Source organism: Ochotona princeps, chromosome 6 (genome assembly GCF_030435755.1).
Source record: "Ochotona princeps isolate mOchPri1 chromosome 6, mOchPri1.hap1, whole genome shotgun sequence".
In the NCBI taxonomy this organism is placed as follows: Eukaryota; Metazoa; Chordata; class Mammalia; order Lagomorpha; family Ochotonidae; genus Ochotona; species Ochotona princeps.
Genome location: NC_080837.1, coordinates 55,373,821 through 55,394,493, shown reverse-complemented (window position 1 = coordinate 55,394,493; position 20,673 = coordinate 55,373,821). Strand labels below are relative to the sequence as shown.

The window sequence follows — 20,673 nt, the reverse complement described above, 5'->3', positions numbered from 1 at the left end:
AGCAATATGTCCAATTTGCTGCCAAAAATTGGAAATGCATGCAAATGAGCAGTCTACTAAAACTTTACAAAACGCGAAATTCCTCTTAGGAAAGATTTGCATGGATTTCAAGGTATCTGGTAACTTTATTTTCCATGAACTTCTGGAATTATCCCTGCAAGCTATACCAAGACAGCTTCTCTGCTTTGGACTCAGCAGAAAATGTGCAGAAGGATATAATCACTCTTCAGGAATAGATGTTGAGAAGGTCATCAACCAACAAGCACGGTCAGATGAGGATGAACAGGCCATAACAATTGGTTGTAGAATCAACACCAGTTGACATGCAAAGACGGAAAGCAGGAGGAAGGGTGAACATAATGTACTGGATTCCACATGTTTGAGAGGAAAAGATAGGGAAGAAAGAATAAATCTAAAATGTGGCCCTTCAAGGCAGGCTTTGGATGAGGGGTAGAAGCCACAGCAGAACAGATGTTACTCCTCTTTGGGAGTGGTTTCCTATCAGAGTTCCTAAGCCTCCTGCTCTAGTAGATTCCAAAAAGTTGTTTTCTTTTTGATTCTCTTGCATGCATTCCTATTTTGAAGTCTGAACTGAAGTCTCAAGACTTGGGATTCAAGGAAACTGAATGCATATGCCCAAGACCTTCTCTCACGCTGCATGTTTGAGTCATGAAGAATCAAGATTCCCCTATCGACTGCAGAATGAAAGAATAGAGAACTGCATGTATTGCTTCTCAAATACACCCTGCTATCAACACTGCAATCTCTGTCCACCCATCCAATGAACTCCCTGACATGTGTTTAGAGCAGCCAGGGAGCTGTGCTATAAGAACATATGACTTCCCTGCTCAAGAACATTACTGTCATTCTGAAAGGGTTAAGAACAATCCAAATTAAGTCTCTTGTTTTCAAACATGGGGTTCGCTAGAGAAGGGAGCTCGCCAGTGTTACAGGATAATGAATGTCCTAGAAGCTACCATTAACGTCACTGTGAAAACAAGGATTGATTCTCGATGAAATTAAAGTAATTTCCCAAAGATGTAAGTATGCCTTTTCCTGTGAACAAATATATTGTGATTCTTCTAGGAAGGCCGAATTGTTTTCTTGGAAGTACAGAGAGTTATGTGAACATGAATCTTTACATTTATTTTTTTCATTTTTTTTTCTTTCTAATACAATGCCTTTGTGTTGTCATTCTGTTTCAGAACAACAGATCACGCACAGTACAGGCATCTTTGAAGGGTGTAAAAATAATTTCCCAAGTAAGCAAATAAAACTTTGCACTTCAAATCGGGCCCTGATTCATTAAAAATCTTAAACTTCTCATGAGAAAAATTAACATTTAAACCACTGCTGCTTGGCCAAGCACTCCACCACACAAGAATATGAAATATCTCCTCTAAAAAAGTACAAAAAGGACAAAACCACAAATGTGGAACTTCAATTAATTTAAAGCCCCAATCAGCAAAGAATAAATCCTTCGCAGATCTAATTACCAGCGCTCTCGGAAGACCCAGGCCGACCAGCCAATCTTCCCCGTGTTTGAACAGCTTGATGAACTAGGGGACTGATGGATATCAAGTCATTTTGTTTAATTTATAAATGGATTTTCCCCTAATACTTAAATTATCATCAGTACAACACAATGAAAATGGGAACATTCTGAATGCAAAGTCTATAAGAGTCCTGGAAGGAATCCCAATGAGGAATGTCACCTCTGTTCACTCCTCTATACAACTGATCTAATTAAATACTGAGGGTGGAAAGGCAGTTTAAAATGTAGCCATTTCTGTTTTCTTTTTAGCCTTAATTTATCTGTTCACATCTTTCAAGTACCTTCTGATGCATTAAAAAAAATGAAGCCAAGATTTTGGCAAGTTCCTAATACTATTAATTCTCCACATGCTACTATTTGAAATGTCTCTGCCACAGAGACTGCTGAATACTAAGTAAATGCATCACATTCGCCCATGGTAACAAGAAGAGAGACAGGGTGTCCACATTGGATACTTGCTTTCAGATTCCTGGAAGGAAAAAAAACAAACTAGAGGAACTAGAACCTTCTACACTGTTCAACTGAAATCAGATCTCTGGATTATACTTATTAAAATGTCTCCTTATTTTCAAATCTCTTCCTTATTTAATTACTGCATGGGAATGTAAGCTGCATGGAATTGTTAAATACCCTGAGCCCTATTGATAGTCTTTTCACACAGGTAACTTGAGTACTCTCATCCTGCCCACCAACACACACATTGGATTTGCAGTTCCCACCTGGTTCAGGGGTCTCTGACTGAGAGGAGGAAGATGCTGAGCTGGCTCCATCCTCCGTGGTGCCCTGTGAGAGCAGACCCCGCCCGGGTGGGAGCTTCATGCCCAGCTGCTCAGCCATCTCCACGTGGTCCCCAGGATGGACATAGTCAAAGACGCTGCTGCCTGTCAGCTCCACCTACAGAGGAAAGAGAACGAGAAGGAACGAGAGATGTCAGTGTACCCAAGTCACAGACACAACCCTGCATGCAAAGTCTTCTTCAAATACAACGCTTGAAGTTCAAAGATTGTTTTTCACATGCATCTATCTAGCAATAGTTTAGCCCAGTTTTCCCCTTGTACATTGCTGTTTTCATAAAGCCAAAACATTCTGTGCACTGTGGTTGAGTCTGCCTTGTGTTCAGCATTTTTATCTATGCACCATCGAATACTTGCATGTTTGGTGTCAACTGGATGAGTGAATTTCATGATTTTTGTTGTTGTTGTTGTTGAGAAGTTGGGGCTTTGTACACTCAGAAATGACTACAGAAAGCACCAGCGATACCAGATGAGTATTTTCCTTAAAACACACAGATCTTCAAGATGCATTTTTGTACCAAACATCTTATTTCTATGTAAATTTAAATGTAAGAAGTGTTGCTTACGAGATATGCAAAGGCATAATGTTTTCATTAAATATTACTCATTAGCTCTGTAATGACATGGAGAATTTTCCATGCAAAGGAGGTCAGCTGGGGTCTGAAACAGCCATAATTTTTTTTCTGCTGGTATCAGCTTGTTTTGCCTTCAATCTAATAAAATACATGGCACAAGTCTCCTTGAGGGCTTTTTTTGAAAAATTGTTTATTTTGTTATTTAGGCTGACTCTAAAGGTAGAGATTGAACATCAAAAAGCAAAATAGTTTCAGCCAGAAATGGAGGTGCTGCCTAGTTCAGGGCCGTCCAACATGACCTCTGTGTTTGGGTTACGTGTTCTCTTGGGGGGTAGAAGTTGCTGGTAAAGATTAGCCTTATCCCTGTACTGTTCAAATGCTCTTTTAACTCCTCCTAACGACAGCAGCAGTCCCCCTAACATGATGTACTTGGATGATGGGTATTACCACAGGGAGCTGCTCCTTAGCAAGAAGACATGGAAAAGCTCTTTCTAGGGTCACTAATGGGTTTCCTGGACCTCTTAAGTATCATGGTCTCTGGCCAACTATGATGTACCATGGAAGCTGCCAGAACATCACACTCTCAAAAGCTCTTGGTGGAATTTAACCTAGAACCTCTTCTCCTGTGTAATTGCCGGCATCTTTGCCAAATCTCACCAAAGTACCTGCATCCCTTTTACTCTCCAGAAGGAAGCAAACTGTCATAGAGACCACAACATGGAGAACAATCATTCTCTCCAGAACGCTAAGTCCTCAGAAAATGATCAAACCCTAGCAATTTATATTTCTTTCCCATCTATAAAGTAACAGAATAGTCAGAAAAAATAGGAGGCTAAATCCAGTTTAGATAATAGCTATTCCTGAAAAAGGTCCGTATAACTTTTACTGACAATGAAGTACGTTTTCCTTGTTATTAGATTGCACTCCCTTGCTGCATTACCTGACTACTGACTGCATCATTTTACAATGCCTACTTCCTCTATTCTGTGCTGTTACCGAGCACAAATGAGGATTCACAGTGATCAGCTCAGACCCTCTGGGAGGGGGGGATTACATGGAAATAATCCCTTTAATGTGCGCCTTGCCTCTAAGCACTTCACACAGCAATAAACGGGTAAACTGACTTTGAGCAATTAAGAAATTAAATGAAACTAATAGAATGTGTGTTTTAATATTTCTTGATGGTTATTTTGTTTGGGGATTAGTGACTGTGAGGAAGGCGTTGTGATTTTGCACGGGGTCCAACTGCACCACTCCAGTAAATATTTCTGTTGCTTTTCTCAAACTCTATTTTTTTCCCCCCCTAATACTACAATGTGTCTTTTGGCACAGACCATGGGTTGTGATAAGATGATAACACAAGTAGGTGATAATATCGATTTTTAAGGGTGAAACTTACTAAATATTCATGTAAGCCAGTCTTAAACTACAGACCAGCATCTCACAGCCTGATTTGTGGTACATGTGCAGACACCTTCTACTCAGAATTTTACCCTGAGTGGGATACATCGATGGTGAAAACTGAGTCTTATGAGTCTCCTCTGCAGCCAGTGGTCTTCAGAGAGTCCCTATCTGGATATCCCAGGTCGAACAGCCACAGACTGGCACTGAGATGTAGACATTGTCATAGTCTCCATATACAGTACGAGGGTTTCAAGACATTCATGCAAAATGGAATGCAAAGGTAAGTTTATTTGGGGGTAAAACATTTAAAAAACCATACATAAGAGGTGTCACCAAAAGATTTCATTGAAAATATGTTATGAAGAATTACAGATGTGTGAGGGATTTTGGGCACAGCAGGTTAAGCTGCCATTATGATTGGCATCACGCATGTGAGTGCCAGTTCAAAGCCAGAGTACTCTGCTTCTGACCGAGCTCCTCATAAATGTGCCTGGGAGGCAACAGAGGATGGCTCAAGTGAACAAATTCCAATCACCCACATAGGATACTGGAGTATGGAATTCCTGGTTCCTCCTGGCTTTGCCCTGGCTGTTGCAACTATTTTGGGAGTAAATCAATGCCTTTCAAATGAAGGAATGTATGAATAAAGTACTAAAAAAACTATTTTGTGGTTTTTTTCTTTTTGCACTAAAATAAACTTACCTTTAAAATATTTTTGAGGTAGGGGTTGAGGGGATTCTCCATCACTCACTAGTTGACCCCCTCATACACCTGCAATAGTTGGGGCAGGCCTGGGGCTAAAGCTAAGAATTGAGAACAGAATGTAGGCGTCCCACATGGGTTATAGGGACTCAGTTACTTAAGACATTAATGTTTCCTCTCTAGGTCTGCATTAGCAGGAAACTGTAAGTCGGTAGCCTCAGCTGGGTATGGAACCCAGTTACTCCTATACAAAACATGGGCATGTGAACTGCTAGGCCAAATGCATGCCTCTCCCTGCAACTTCCTTCTGAATTCTACATTGATTGACATTTTGAAGCCCTCTTCTATATTTTGTAGTTAAAGCAATAATGCATACAGCATAGCAAAAACTACCAGGTATCACAACCTAGCAAAGTAACCAGCAAAGCAACCCTTGACAATTTATTTACCTTTGTTGGGCTGCTGTCTCCTATCCTAAAAGCGGCAGCCCTGCTACTCTGTGGGATGTATTCCATGTAGTTAGCAGGTCATACGCTGAGGAACACCCTCTGAAGTCCTATCTCCTTCAGCATCACTTTTATGCACATTCACCATCATTACGAGAGGAGGCTGGGGTAGGCTGCCTGCCAACTCTGGGGCTTGTGATGCTCTGCCTTCAGACTGTGTGCCAAAAAAGGTGTTAAAGAAAGTGTTTTAAAACAAAATAGATGTAGGGTAGAAAGAAGTTTACTTACTTGTGCGCCTCAAGCCATCATCATCATCATTGTCACCACAGACACACCTTACAGCTAACGCTTCCAACATTTCTCATTCCTTTCACTTAATTATATTTTATTAATAGGTGACAGCACAACAGTTCTGAGACACTGAAATAGTTTTTGAAGCTTACCCAGCTCTTCAGTGGTAGAAGCAAGGCGGTAATGAAACTATTAACTATATCTTTTTTTATTATATATATATATTTTTATTAATTATTTAGCATTATGTGACAGTTGCATAGGCTCTGGGAGTCCCCCCATACTTCCCCCTCCCCCCCACTATTAACTATATCTTGACGATAGGATGCTGGACTTTCTGCATCTGTACCTATAATGTCATGACACATGTAAGTAGCAGAAGGATGGACAACTCCTGTTTTTGAAGGACTATACTATTGTAATAATACAGTTGGGGAAATCAGTGTGCAGAGGGGTTTTAGGGAGGAAAGAGTGGGAATCTTTGAGCCTATGGAACTGTATCATAAAATAATTGTTTTTTTTTTTTTTTAAAGAAGATTGCCTAGTTAAGACAGACTAGAACTCCCATTTCCTGTCACTAAATTCTGCATCTCCAAAAAGATTACAGAAATGAAAACTGGGAATTTCTAACTTCAGGAGCTGACATTACTTCATGCTAGCTTTCAAGGAAGAAAAACAGAGCTTTCATTCAGTGTTAGATTATTTCAAATGCTCAGTTACTAACTCCTCCAAAACTTCTGGTTACTATGAATGAAGTCTAGTGCCCTATATTAATAGCTCAGTCACACGTTTCTTGAGTGACTAAAGGATTGGGTATCCAGGCCCATGAAAATTTTGCTTTATCTGAACTAGACTGGACAGATCTGAACTGGTTCTTTTATGAAAATACTTAAACATTATTATTACAACACAGACTGTTATTATAGCATGATTCACTCCAAGAAATGAGTTACACTGTGATACCATAAGCCATTCATTCCCAGGAAGTCCTTCCCATACACAGTAAGACCTATATCCTCAGTGATAGATTCCACCCTCTCCCCATAGCATTTCACTGAGCATAGACAGCGCTGTGTACAATCTGCAAATGCACCAGTTTTAAGGAATGCTCAAAGACGACAGTGACCCTCTTTAGTAACCCATTTTATGTCCAATCTATGGCCAAAAAAAATGTCTTCATTGGTTAGTTTCCAACTTGTACATCCCTGTAACCTCATCTGAATACTAACAGTTTCATAATATCATTTCTTCACTATTTCCTCAAATCAGCAACAGTACAAATTTCTCTTGTTATTAAATTATTGGCTTTATCTTCTTAATTATGATCTATATAACTGCAAGGTATGGATTTTTCCCCTACTAATGTGTTCTTGAGATGCGAATTTCTTTCTAAGGCCAATGCAAGGACTTCAGCAGCCCACAGTCCAGTCAGTCACATTACAGGGTGGTGAAGAAACCTTTCCATGTTCTGATTATTAAACACCAGAAACAGACCCAGGGGGCTTTGCATTGCTTCTCCGGCACGACAAGGAGACAGAAGCAGAATCACTCAGACGGTATCAGGAGCTGGGCAGGGGCCGTGCATGATAAACAGGCATACTCAGAAGCAGTGTTTTGTTTGTACTTTATTCTTCCTGGCTTTCTACACCCAGTGCTACCACAGATTCCTCCAGGCCAAACCACAGCCTGGTGCCATCCTGTGTAGTCTAACCACAGAGCCTCCCTCAAATTTATTTCACGTTCTGTTAGCTTGCATGTAATTTGAACAGCAGACACAGTTGATTTGGTAATTCTGGAGTTTTCTGGGAGAAAAAATGCAAATATATTATACAGTGGTTTGAGTTGACTTTTCCATGTTGGGTCATTGTATCCTGCTGGTGGGGAGGATGAGGGACTAATTTGTCTTTTCATACATCAAGAGAGCATGTCAATAGCTTTTGCATGCCCCCCTGGAGTGAGCAATATTTTTTAACTATAGCGATGTATGAGCAGTATAACTCACGGAATTCAGTGCTTCTTTGATTGAAAAGGAATGAGTATAAATGAGGAGCAGGCAATGTTACTGGAAGTCACTGCTCTATTACAACAACTGTACAAGGGGCTTCTATAAATAAAGATGATAAAGCCTAATTTTAAGATTATTTCATTACAAATAATTCAGTCTTAGGAACAATCCAAAGTAGGTTTTTATCACACCAAAAGGCCATCTAAAACCTCCTGGTTAAGGCAGACTGTCCTAATAATTTCAGACTACTTTTTTTTAAAAGAAAAATTCTTATGTTAAGAAAACATGCCAGAGGCATCAAGAGAGCTCTCATCTTCTGATTCATTACTCCAATGCCTACAATGGCCTGGTAGCCAGGCGGGCTCTCCATGTCTCCCACATGGGTGGCATTCACCCAGTCCCTTTGGTCGTCCTCAAGAGTCTACATCTGCAGAAAGCCGGGGCTGGGAGCTGAAGCTGGGGATAAACAAGGTACTCTGATGTGGGACGCGGGCAACTTAACCAGCGCATAATTACCAGACCCAAACACCTGGCTTTCTGACGACACTAAGGTTCCCCGAGGCCCAGCAGTGCAACTGATGAAGCGCTGTTTCCCAAGCCGGTTTGCAGACAGATCAACTCCCACAGGGACTTGGCTGGTGCTAAGTGGCTTGGAAACAGAACTCCCAGGGTAGACTTTTAGATCTGCCATGAGAGTCTGACACCCTGGTTAGAAAATCTTGAACTAGGATAAAGTACTAACTCTATCTCACCATAGCAGGTTAGGATTTGTACATTTTGGGGGAGGTGGGGTGATATTTATATTATTGAAGGATAATAAAATGATAAGAGAATAAAATAAAATAAGATCTGATAGCTTGATTAGCATAGGTTTTCTTTGGATTTACTGGTATCTTAATGCCATCTTCATAACTTCCTACATATTGCAGAACTCTACTGAATATTTATGAACTGTTTTGACAGATACTTGATGTTCTTTACTGCTCTGTCTCATTCTATGTATTTGCTGACTTATCTGAAGAAAAATGCATAAAAGCATCGGGTCTGTTACAGAAATGCATGTGTAAATTAGTAGAACAAGGAGCAGGAAAGCTTCTGTATCAGAATGATGAGGTAGAATGAAAAATCCTTTCAGTGTCATCAATAAGAAAACAAATCCACTCTAGTTCTTACAGATATGTTAACACAGCCTTCCCTTAGAAGAAGTTGAGCTAAAAGATACCTCACCATGTGTTTATTTTATCTTCAAAAATAAGCATTTGGATTCCTATGGGACTCAGAGAGGCCAAGTACTTTCATTTGTATATATACACTTTCCTGTCACCCCCTAAAGGACCTGCCTCAAGAAGTTGCTATTGTTACAGCATCCAAAGTGATCCGAGCCAACCATGCCTCAACTTGATGAAGCACTGAAAGAAGGAATTCCAGGGGGATTCTCTTGAGTCCCCAAAGAAGGAGGAGGAAAAGGCAGCCAATTGGGAATATGAGATCAAAGAGGAATGGATAACAACCTGCAGATACGCTGGTTCACGCTTGGGCACAGCTGGTTGGAGCAGTGTTTGCCTTTATGACCCTCTCAGTGGGTCAACTGATCAGGAAATAATCCACACTGATTGCTACAGAGTCCAAGTGTTATATGGGTCATTTTGGATACTCAGACTCCAGCTGGACATGCTTAAAGACTTAAATAAAAAACAATCTGTGCATTAAAAGATCTCCAAACACTCTGAGGTCTCTTCCTCAAACAGGAAAGGATGTGTTGCTTTTCTTTCTTTCTTTTCAATTTGGGTTCGGGTATACTTCTATCATACCCTGTTACAGAATTAGTGGTTGGAAAATGGCTTTGTCTGTATCCTTTCCCTTTGCTGAAGAAACCCAGTTAAACAAAGAACCTAAAACTTGCCTCCAAACTGAAAGGATATTATGTCACAGTAGCCAACTCTGGGATGTGTTTCGAGAACATTTCAAAACCTCATTTTAAAACGTTCCTGTAGTTTTGCAGTTTAACACTATTTACACTAACTTTTCAGTATTTCCATAGTATGGGGAAAGAGAATTTATGCCATTCGCTGTGCGAGGTTCCATCATAGTAAACAGTGAAATGAAGCCAGGAAAGAAACACTAGTAATTTTAAAGTAACTAAAGCCAATCACCCCTTTCTGAAGATGAAATGGATAATAAGATGTCCCTTTCAAAGCTTCTTTATTACCCAGATGGTAAAGAGACCAATCAACATAAAATACTAGATATTCTCATAGCTAATCCATTATCCTCCAATTTTACAGGGTTAATATTTCTCACTTAAACTTCGATACACACTGAGATACATGTTATGCAGAGCCAGGTTTTTAAGATCAAAAGATCTCAATTTTTGTTTCATTGTTCTTGTTATTCTCAGAGTGAATTTTGTCCTCTTCTTCCTTTTAATCATTTGAACAATGAAAAATGGGAACAAGAGTGTAAGTTAAGATTGAAATTTAATTCCCTGATTCTTAATAGCTCTCATATTGAAAAGATTTATTTATGGGCCAGACATATTAGCCTAGTGCGTGAAGTCCTCACCTTGCATGTGCCAGGATCCCATAAGTGTGCAGGTTCATGTCCCTGCTGTTCCATTTCCCATCCATCTCTCTCCTTGTGGCTTGGGAAGGTAGGTGAGGATGGTCCAAGGCCTTGGGACCTTGTAACCGCGTGGGAAACCCGCAAGAGGTTTCTGGCTCCTGGCTTCAGATCGGCTTAGCTCTGGCTGCTGGAAGATCTTTCTGTCTCTCTGCTCCATAAATATGAGCTTATATATATATATATATATATATATATATATATATATATATATATATATATATATATATATATATTTGAAAGTCACAGGGAAAAGGAGAGAGGGAGGAGAAGAGGAGGAGAAAGAAATCTTCCATCCATTGGTTCACTTCCCAAATAGTCACAGTAACCAGTCTGGGCCAGGCAAACCAGGAGCAGGGAGCTCCATCATGGTGCATTGAGTCATCTTTTACTGCCTTCCCAGGTACATCTGCAGGAAGCTGATAGGGAAGATAGAACAGCTGGGACTCAAAGAACCACTCTGACACAGGATGCAAGTGTGATGAGTAGTGGCTTCGCTTGCTGCTCTACAATGCCAGCCCTGTTCTTTTTAAAATTTATTTTTATTGAAAAGGCAGAAATATAGAGAAGAAGGCATAGAAAGATCTTCCATCCACTGATTCACTCCCCAAGTGGCTGCAAAGGCTGGAGCTAAGCCGATCTGAAGCCAGTACCCAGGAAATTCCTTCAGATCTCCCATGCAGATGCAGGGTCCCAAGATGTTGGGTCATCCTCAACTGCCTTCCCAGGCCTTAAGCAGGGAGCTGGAATGGAAATAGAGTAACCAGGACACAAACTCATACCCATGAGGGATCCTAGCAGACACAAGATGAGGATTTAGACACTAGGCTATCGTGCCAGTAACCATTTATTTTAGCTCATTGCTGTAAGAATGCTGGGATGACTTTTTCATTTGTTTTTAGACAGTTACACAGGCTGACTTTATTTAATTCTGATTACAGTAAAACAATAGGATTAATCTGAGTAAAATCTTGGGTATGCTTACTGCAGCTAACAGTCAATTACACAAAATAACAAATACTACAGTTAACACAATAAAATTAATCATTCCTGATCATTTTTCAAGGAACTAGTCTATGATAAGAGATTAACAACATCATCCCTCACAAAGAGCTAAGTCAAAACATTTAAGTGATGCCATTGAGAAAGAAGTAAAACACATCCCCAGAAAGGTGAGATAACCAATGATTTCTTCAGGTAAGAGAAAAGGTAAAAGAAAGCAATACAAGAGCAAGATCTATTCAACTGAAATCTTTCTTTCTGGGATTGGAGCAAAACGTCAAAGCCATTCTGACGATATTGGGAACCTCTGGTTCTTTTATTTCATGTCACAGCAGGAATCTACGAAAACCAGAGTATACTAAAACATTTCAGCTCTTGCAGAAAGTGGAGGGTCACTACATGTTAAGAAACTAAGTTGATGGTTAATCTGATGAGAACTAGGTGAAATGAAATCCTGTTCCAGGAAGGGTATTTGACCTAGTAACCAAGAGGATTAAAATGCCTACATCTCACACTGGAGTGCTAAGAATTTGATTCTTGGTTTAGCTTCCCATTTCCAGCTTCCTGCTATTGCACACCCTGGTTGGCAGCAGCAGGTGGTTCAAATACATAGGCGTTGTTAACTACATGGAAGATCTGGATTGAGTTCTGCACTCTTGCCCTCTGCCTGGATCAGCCCTGGCCACTGTGGGCATTTGGAGACTGACCCAGAGGATAGGAACTCAGTTTCTCTCGATTAGAAAGTTTTCTGTGCTGTCATCAGTTACTGATCTTGCCAGAATCTTCCATGATGATAAACTGATCTGGGCAATCTCCGGAATGTCATGCGGGCACGCGGTGTGTGATTTATTTCTAATGAATTACCCTAAGAAAAAGCACTATGGTACAGCTATTTTCTTTTGGCTATTCTAACTCCTGAGGAGAGTTAGGTTATTTTCTACAAAGCAAGTCAATATCCTGAGAATCCTCTGGGTACTATTTTAGAAGAATAAGTTAAATTCACAACTGTTTAATATTGGATTGTGAGTTAGTCCTGCTATAGCCGAGAATGTAAATAAAAGTGGCAAGTAGAAAAAAAAAATCAGCCAAAAGGAGTGAGTTGTCTCAGAACCTAAAAGCAGTGCTTGTAATTCTTTAGATACTTGGATAGCAAGGAGGAGGGAAGAAAAACCCTCTTGAGACCCAGACAAACTATGTTCTGTCCCAGCAAAATTATGCTGTAACCACATCAACATTCGGCATTTTACTTCAGGGGTTTCAGACATCTCTGCTGTCCATCCATGGGCATTCTTCAGAATCACACAGCTGGGTGTGGCTACTGCATGCTCAGGATGTGGCAACTGGAAGATTTAAGATGACATACATGGTCTTCAGGGTGTTTTCTACTCTGCTGTGCCACCAAGAATGCAAGGAGCAGAAGAATGCAAAGCATTAAAATATCATGAAGATGACATGAAATGGAAGACATTTGAAAGAATAAAGCATAATGAGAAAATATCCACAGAATAAACAGACTGACTGAACTTATAGACTCAATTAATCTGTCAATCAAATATATTTTGATCATTCTCTCTTTGTGAAGCATTTTATCTGTGATTAAGGGCCAAGAGTAATCATTTAAACTCAGTACCTTCCAAGCTCCAAAGAAGCTTAGGATCTGTTTTGGAGACAGAAGATAAGCACATACAAAATCAAATTTTATGAAAATGAGAAAACGTAAGATACTAAGGGGATTTCAAAAAGTTTGGGCAAGGAAAAACTTAGCTGTGGTGCAAGAGATTTGAAAATCTGTACATATGAGAAATCCTCCACAAGTTCATGAAGAATTATTCATTGTGAAGCAGCTATGCATGAATTGCATATTTCTCTGCATCAAAATAAACTTACCATTTAATTTTATTTTCCAAGAACTTTTTGCAGTTTCCCCGTATGGATTGTTTCAAATTGCTGCCTCTTAAATCCCTCCAGATCCCTTGGAGAAGAGGAGGATTTATTTAAAATGCAGAGGCCTGGGCTCCCAGTGGCTCTAGTTCCATAGGCTCACAAATCTGCATTTCCAAGAAGCTCCTGAATGGTAACTGATACTGCCAGTTCATGATCCTCAATGATGGGGATGTATCGAAAGGCAATTCTGAACTACCTGTTCCTGGGACAGCTACTCTCACTCTGGCTGGACCAGAGAAGAGGATGAGAAAGAGCAGACAATGAATGAAAAGATAGGAGCAGTCCAGAAAACAACAGGTGGTATATTATTCTTGGTTTAAGCCTAGGACATTGGGAAGCATTAAGCAGAGGATCAATACATACTAACTATTATTAGCCCTAAGAAATCAGTCTGTTCTAGTGTTCAATGCCCCTTTCCTCCTCTCCCCCTTTAAAACACTGAACAGACTGATTTCCTTTACAGAACGTGTCCTATTTTGTTTTCCCCTCAAATCTGAATCCCAGACAGTCTTTAAACTGTACACCTAGGCTGACATAATCCCCACAGGTTGAACTCACTTCTTCTTACCACAGTGTAAACTCTGGATCCAAGACTCTCAATGCATTTATTCCTGTCTCTGACACATGCTCTTTATGATGGATGCATTCTCCCTTGCTATACCAGTCTAGTTTCTTTCATCCCCACAGAGACATCCCTGGGTTTGTTGTCTTTCAGTCCAACCCCACATTCAATATCAGCAGTGTCACCTGACTTTTCTCCCCAGGACAGGAAAAACAGATCAAGATGAGGAACATCTCAACACTGCTCTTTCCCCTGTTGACCACAGATGATCAAGGTACATCTGTTGTGATTGCAACATCAAATAGCTCAACTATTTGCATGTCTCCCCATCAGCTACCCATGGTGGCACGACTCACTAAGGGAAACCTCTCAAAGTATTGCTCCAGGTTGTAAGCTGACATTCAGATACCATAAACACACTTGCACTGGAGAAGCATTGCTATGACGCCACTACATGTAGAGTGGTGCTTTACTGACCATAATTAAATCCTCCAATTCATTTTGATAAGCTTCAAAGATAGTTCTCAAAACCTTCAAGTTTCAACCTACCCCATCAGTTTTACTTTTAAAGCCAATAGAAGAGAAAAAAAAAAAACATTGGCTAAGAAAGGTTCGGGGTGGGTGACAAGAGAGAGTTGAAAACTTATCAAAAGTAAAATTGGATTAAGAGTCAATCAAAATCCAACTGTGAATTTATCATTTCAATGAATTTCAATGAATGGTTAAAAATCTGTTTGAAATCTATTTGAAAATGAATATGTAATAATATAGACATATCTCCTTTTCAAAGCCAGTATTGTCAGATGTATTCTGAGCATTATAATTCATGAACAGAGTAGATGACTATTTGAAAAGTATTAAAATGAGCTGACTTTTCAATACAAGTGTCTTCACAATAAGTTTTTCTATTCTGGGCAATTCAGAAATGTAGACAATTGTGGTAGAAAAATAATATGTATTGTAATATTCATTGTACAGTACTAGTGTAGTAAGTGGCAATTCTGGACATTACAAGAGACACAAGGATTATTTTCTGTGATTGCATAGAGAATACTTGGATTTCCTGTGAAGCTTTTGCATTGGAAATGAGATTCATCAGTCTGAACGGGGCAGGGTTAGAGCCCTTAGCAACATGCTTATTTTGTAGAAGGTCACTCAATAATAACTTCCTCTGCCCTCCAAGCTTATTAAGACTGACTGGCATATATTAATGAAAACACCTGATTCTCCAACCATAAAACCCAGACAAAGACTTTATTTTAATATTAAGGAAGGAACCCTTAATTAGCAGGGTTTCAAAAATGTCAGCTTCTTCTATTAGCTGTTCTGGTCCATCAAAGCCATAATCCCTACTGTCAAATTTCATCACATGATAGACAGTTTGCCGGCTGTCTTCTTCTTCTTCTTTTTTTTTTCCTTTTACTGATCATACTGACTGAAGGTTTAAATTTTTTTTTATTTTTGCCATCACATTTAACAAGTCATTGTGCATTTGCCTGTTACACTCTTGATTTTACTCTTTGCTTTCAAAGTCTTAGCACATGTCAGCTGAAAGGGTGGGGGGAACACTGCAGAAACACAAGTATCACATGTGAATACATATGCATTCTTCAATGTGTAATTAAGGACACTTGGAAAATCTGGGCTTGCTTATATTGATTGCCTTCGAGAATACGGAGTGTGCTGCCCTACAACACAGACAAATAAAACAGTCTCAGACATGATTGCCCATTTTTTGATGTGTCAAGGAGAATGATAGAAACTAAAGGGCAGGGTTGGGGGGGTGGAAAACTAGGATCTTTTAAGATATACATGCATTACTATTAACATACCTGCCTCTTCTAAGGGATTCATTAAAGTCTCGATGGCTTTCCATTGCCCTTCAGAAGCAAGACAATAAAATGACTGCATCTACCAGGACAGAATAAATGCATTGCTCTTAAAATATTTGTATTTTTAATCTGATTGAAAACATTCATTGTTGATTAAACCCTTTTGCAAATGGAACATATCATCCTGTCCATACCCAAAAGGAATACAAACAACACAAAACAATCCTGAAACAAGGGCAACTCAAGGATTCACGGACAACTTCTGTGAAGATTCAATGGCAGCTTTTTCTTTATCCATAAAAGACACGGAGCCTCCAGGGTAAGAGTTTTAGTGTTTGGAAATGAGTGATGAGAAATAAAAGCTAGAGAATGAACTGATGGAAATGGCTTAGCCATGGCTGACGTAGCTGCTGGTGGTTACTGGTTCTCACCCTTTCTTTTTAATGAGGCTCATCAAGAACTACAGCAGAGGACCCAGCTCCGTTTTCTCAGCTCAGGCATTTGCAATCAATGAAGCAACAGACAAACCATCTCCAGTTCTACTTCAATGTTCTTTTCCCTCCTAGACTCTAGCACAGGAATTCTTCTTCTAAAATCTGCAGGTCCATTTGTTGTACCCTTTCTTTCACGTGAAACTACCAATTCCTGAGTATCCAGAGATCAGTCCCGGAGAAGTAATCATGTCTCCACCTGCTAAATGCTCCACGGTTTTCACATAAGAAAAGTCCACTGCATACCTTTCTTCCTGGGAGTTCTTTTTTGTTTCTATCACTGCCTGTTTTGATTTTGAGTTTACTGTCTCAACAGCCTCACATGAGCACAGACACCAAACGAACTCCACTCAATCCCAATTACAAGTCACTAATTAGTCTCTACCATTTGAATGCTACATTTTCTTGCTTCCTTAAAATAGATTGCTAAAGGCACCCTTCCTGGTAGCCTGATAATAATAATTGTAGACAGTCACCAAAAATCTTGTTGCCTCCTAATTTTGACTGCATTACTTTCTTTTTTTAAATTTTTATTACAAAGTCAGATATACTGAGAGGAGGAGAGAGAGGAAGTAGAGATGATGGGATTAGAACCAGCAGCCATATGGGATCAAGGCGAGGACCTTAGCCGCTAGGCCACACTGCCGAGCCCAACTGCATTACTTTCAATTGAGGTCTCCTATTTGAGACTGATGACTCCTTGCTATTTTTGGTTCAACATTGGAGAAAGTACCTCTCAATATAACATTGACACAAAATATGTTTCTTGGTAGGGGATTTGACATGGATTACTGCAATAGGCAAAGTAAGCTATATTTTTGAAAGTTCTCTAATACTCTCTGTTACATGCTCCTAACAGAGAGTAACGTTTTCAAAAGTAGTGGTTAGAGAGAAATGGCTTGGGATCAAAACCATTACCTACCCCCCTTACGGTAAACAACTACACTTTTCTTAATTAATTATAATGACTATAACAGTACCTATTGCCCTGTAGTCAAAATTCAGTAAGATAACACATTCAAAGGGCAAAACAAAGCAAATGTGACACACAATTTGCAGTGACTCGAACTGCATTCTACTTTACTTGACAATAAGCTTCCTGAGGACAGAACCATATCTAATTCAGTTTCATATTTCCTGGTGCATCGTCACTGTCCCAAAGTATTAATCAAAGGAATGAAAGGTATTAAACTGAGCTTATTTAAAGAGGTTTGATAAGTGTTTGAGGTCAAAGAATATCTTGGTGACTTATTCATTAGGGTTACTTATTCATTATATTAACAGAAGCCCATTATATTAACAGAAGCTACCTAATCTGATCTTCTGAAACTTAAAAAAAAAGTGGCATATACGATATAGAATTAATCTCAGTGTCCAAACAATAGCTAAATGGATAAGGAAAATGTGACATTTTATACACATAGAAATGGTTTTCAGCTACAAAAACATATGAAATCCTGGCATTTGCAGAAAAATGCTTGGGACTAGAGTAAGTGATATAAAATGAAATAAAGCATGCATATAAAGACAAATGCTGTAGGTCTTCCTTCATATGAGCAATTGTAACAAGTCGATTCCAGAACCAGCACTGCAGATAACAGGATGAGCCACTGTCTGCAATGTGAGCATACCAAAAGGATGCTGGTTTAAGTTTGGCTATTCGGTTTCCAATTCTACTCCCTGTTAATACATCTGGAAAAGCAAAGGGAGATGGCCCAAATACTTGGACCCTTGCACTAGCATGGGAGAATACGATTAAGCACCAGGGCTGATTCAGGTTTTGGGTTGGACCAGTCCTGGCTGTTGAGGCCAACTGGGGAGTGAGCCAGGTGATGAAGATCTCTCTCTTTATCTCTCTCACTTCTCCCGACCCTTGTAACCCTGCCTTTCAAATACATAAATTGAATCTTAAAGAAAGCTCATTTCAGAAAAGTAGAGAGTGTGGGGACAAAAAAGAGGTCAGATGATGGGTGCAACATCCCATTAGATAGGGAAGTCACTTCTAGTGTTTTCTAGCACAGCAGGGTGACCACAGTTTATAATCCATCATTTTTTTAAAAGAAGAAAGGAGTTAGAAGATATGCAATACAAAGACATGATTAGTGACTAGGGAGATCCAAGTGCTAATTATCCAAATAAGAGCATCATACACTGACGACTTTACGAAATAAATCATCACTCTGTATTCCATCAATATTTACAACCAAACTGAATATCTGTACCAGTGTGTCATTGACTACTAGGAACTCAAAATCACTTAGTCTTGTTTCAGAAGTAATCAAAGAAAGACTCTACCATGGATCCAAGCAATCTCAGATCCCGGACGCTGATGAAAACTCTGTTTTCTTTCCCAGCTTCCCCTTGACATTGCAAATATTTGGTGTATTTCATCAATGGGCTCCAGGTTAAGGAGTCCCTGGTATGCCTTTGAAGTACCTCTCTACTATTTCCAACAGCATCCCTAAGGTGGCTGGTTTTATTTGCTCTTCGCCATTATGAAAAGTTTACTTCTGAAAACAGCATTTTATTGTTAAAAGTAGTGTGAGATCCTGCCTCCTAGACTTGTTGACCTATTGTACTATCGCTGAGGGTGTATAGAATCAAAGTCTTCAGAATAGAAGAAAAACGACAGAAATAGAAAGCCAACCAAGTTCAGATGATACTATTAACACGAAAAAGCATCATAACAACTAGTGGGCTTAACGTTATCCTGGGGAAAAGTTTGTGTATCTTTGCCTCCAATCCCTCCTCCACAGTGACTCTTAGGATGAGAGTCGAAGTGATGATCTTACCTTCCTATGACAATGGTGGAGACTAAATTAGAAAACAGCTACACGATGTTCTAACTACACCAACAATTCTCTTCAATGTCTCCAGTGTCAACTTGTGTAAGAGTAGAACCCTTAAAAGGGAAAGAAAACATGGCAGAGGGAGTTTGCACAAGACTCGCTGCCTTTTCTGGCTGAGATATGACAGGAAAATGATTGACATCCCAGAAAATGAGTACCTGTGACTTGGAGCACTTTGGGGAGTGAGCACTTGGAATTGAACTCATCCTGGTCATGAGGTACAGAAAGCTGCCTGAGGCAGCATTTGGATCACTTCCTACATTCAACCTGACACCTCTCACATGGAATGGGATGTTACCCAGGGATTCCCTCTCTGCTCTCTTCCCCACCCCAAACTGCAAAAGTAACGTATCCCCATTTTTACCTACATGCATAACCAATGCTTTTGTGTCTGGACAATTTGATGTGAAAAAGTCAATCTGTGGGGATTCTTCTCGCCAATAGCAGCCAGACTAGTGTTGTCACAGCAACTGGGTCTGGAGAGGGAGGGATGTGGAGACAGATACTAATTCACCCTTTCTCCCTTCTCTTTCTCACGACAACTCAAGTGCACTGTAGGAATTCTCTAATGAGTTTTTCATCTCATATTTCCTTTAGCTTCAAAAATGCTGCACTTGTAGAAGTAATGTAAATTATTTCCTCCTGGAAACTTGAGGAACTTCTGCTTAGCTAATTGTATACTTATCGCAAATCCTTTTCTAGAAGTCAGGCTTTTGGATGTTGTGATGATGTCTCACTCATTGTCACAGTCCCCAAGACACCTTGCACCATGCTTAATAAATATTTGTCACTTTGATTAAACCAAAGGTCACATGAGGTTTTTTCATAGGTTGTCCCCTGTCCCCTCTAGAATCCTGGTCAATTATCATTGTCTCAGACTGAAGTCCTCAGTCTGAGGGACTGAGGGAGCTTCACTACCTCCCAGTTGTATCAATTGCACAATCAGGGTTAGAAATCAGTTATTATGGATCTGACTTTTTTTAGACGGCACATATAAGTGGACTGTGAAGCACTTTTCTTTCTGAGCCTAATTTATTTCATTTCACATAAGGTGCTCCAGCTTCTTAATGGGAAGATCTCTTTACTTTTACAGATTGGGTAATGTTTCATTACACACATCTTGCACACTTTATCTATTCATTCACTGATGAATACTTAGGGTGATGGCATCTTTTGGCTATTGTGAATGACACCACACCACAATAAACACAGGATTGTAGTTATATCTTTAACTTACTCTTTTCATGTGCTTTAGATAAAGGGCTGGGTAATTGCAGAAAAATGACAGAGAGATTTGGTCATATGCCACAAGAACTCAATCTCTGGTTCTTTAATGTACAGCATGGGGATTATAGTTAATACAGTATTGTATACTTAAATCTCACCAATAGGTCTTAAGTTTTCTCAGGATCTAATTAAATAAATATTAGGATACTTCAAAAAGTTCAGGGGAAATGAAATTTAAAAATAATTATGTTGAGGTGCAAACTTTTGAAATCCATGCATAGCTTTGTCATAACATGCACTTTCAAAAAGTTTTGAAGACCCCCCGTATGTGAAGAGATAGATGTGCTAACCAACTTCACTAATCAATTCATTGTC

The 20,673-nt window shown here is 39.6% G+C and overlaps 1 protein-coding gene across 4 annotated transcripts in view; it reads right to left on the bottom strand.

Annotated features, from left to right (window-relative positions):
* Positions 1 to 20,673, bottom strand: part of NPAS3 (neuronal PAS domain protein 3) — an 830,044-nt gene that overhangs the window by 114,293 nt on the left and 695,078 nt on the right. For all 4 annotated transcript variants that reach the window (XM_058666321.1, XM_058666323.1, XM_058666320.1 and 1 more), the window contains exon 5: positions 2,275 to 2,449. In XM_058666321.1, coding sequence (XP_058522304.1) covers positions 2,275 to 2,449 — 175 coding nt within the window. The remainder of the gene's footprint in view (positions 1 to 2,274; positions 2,450 to 20,673) is intronic.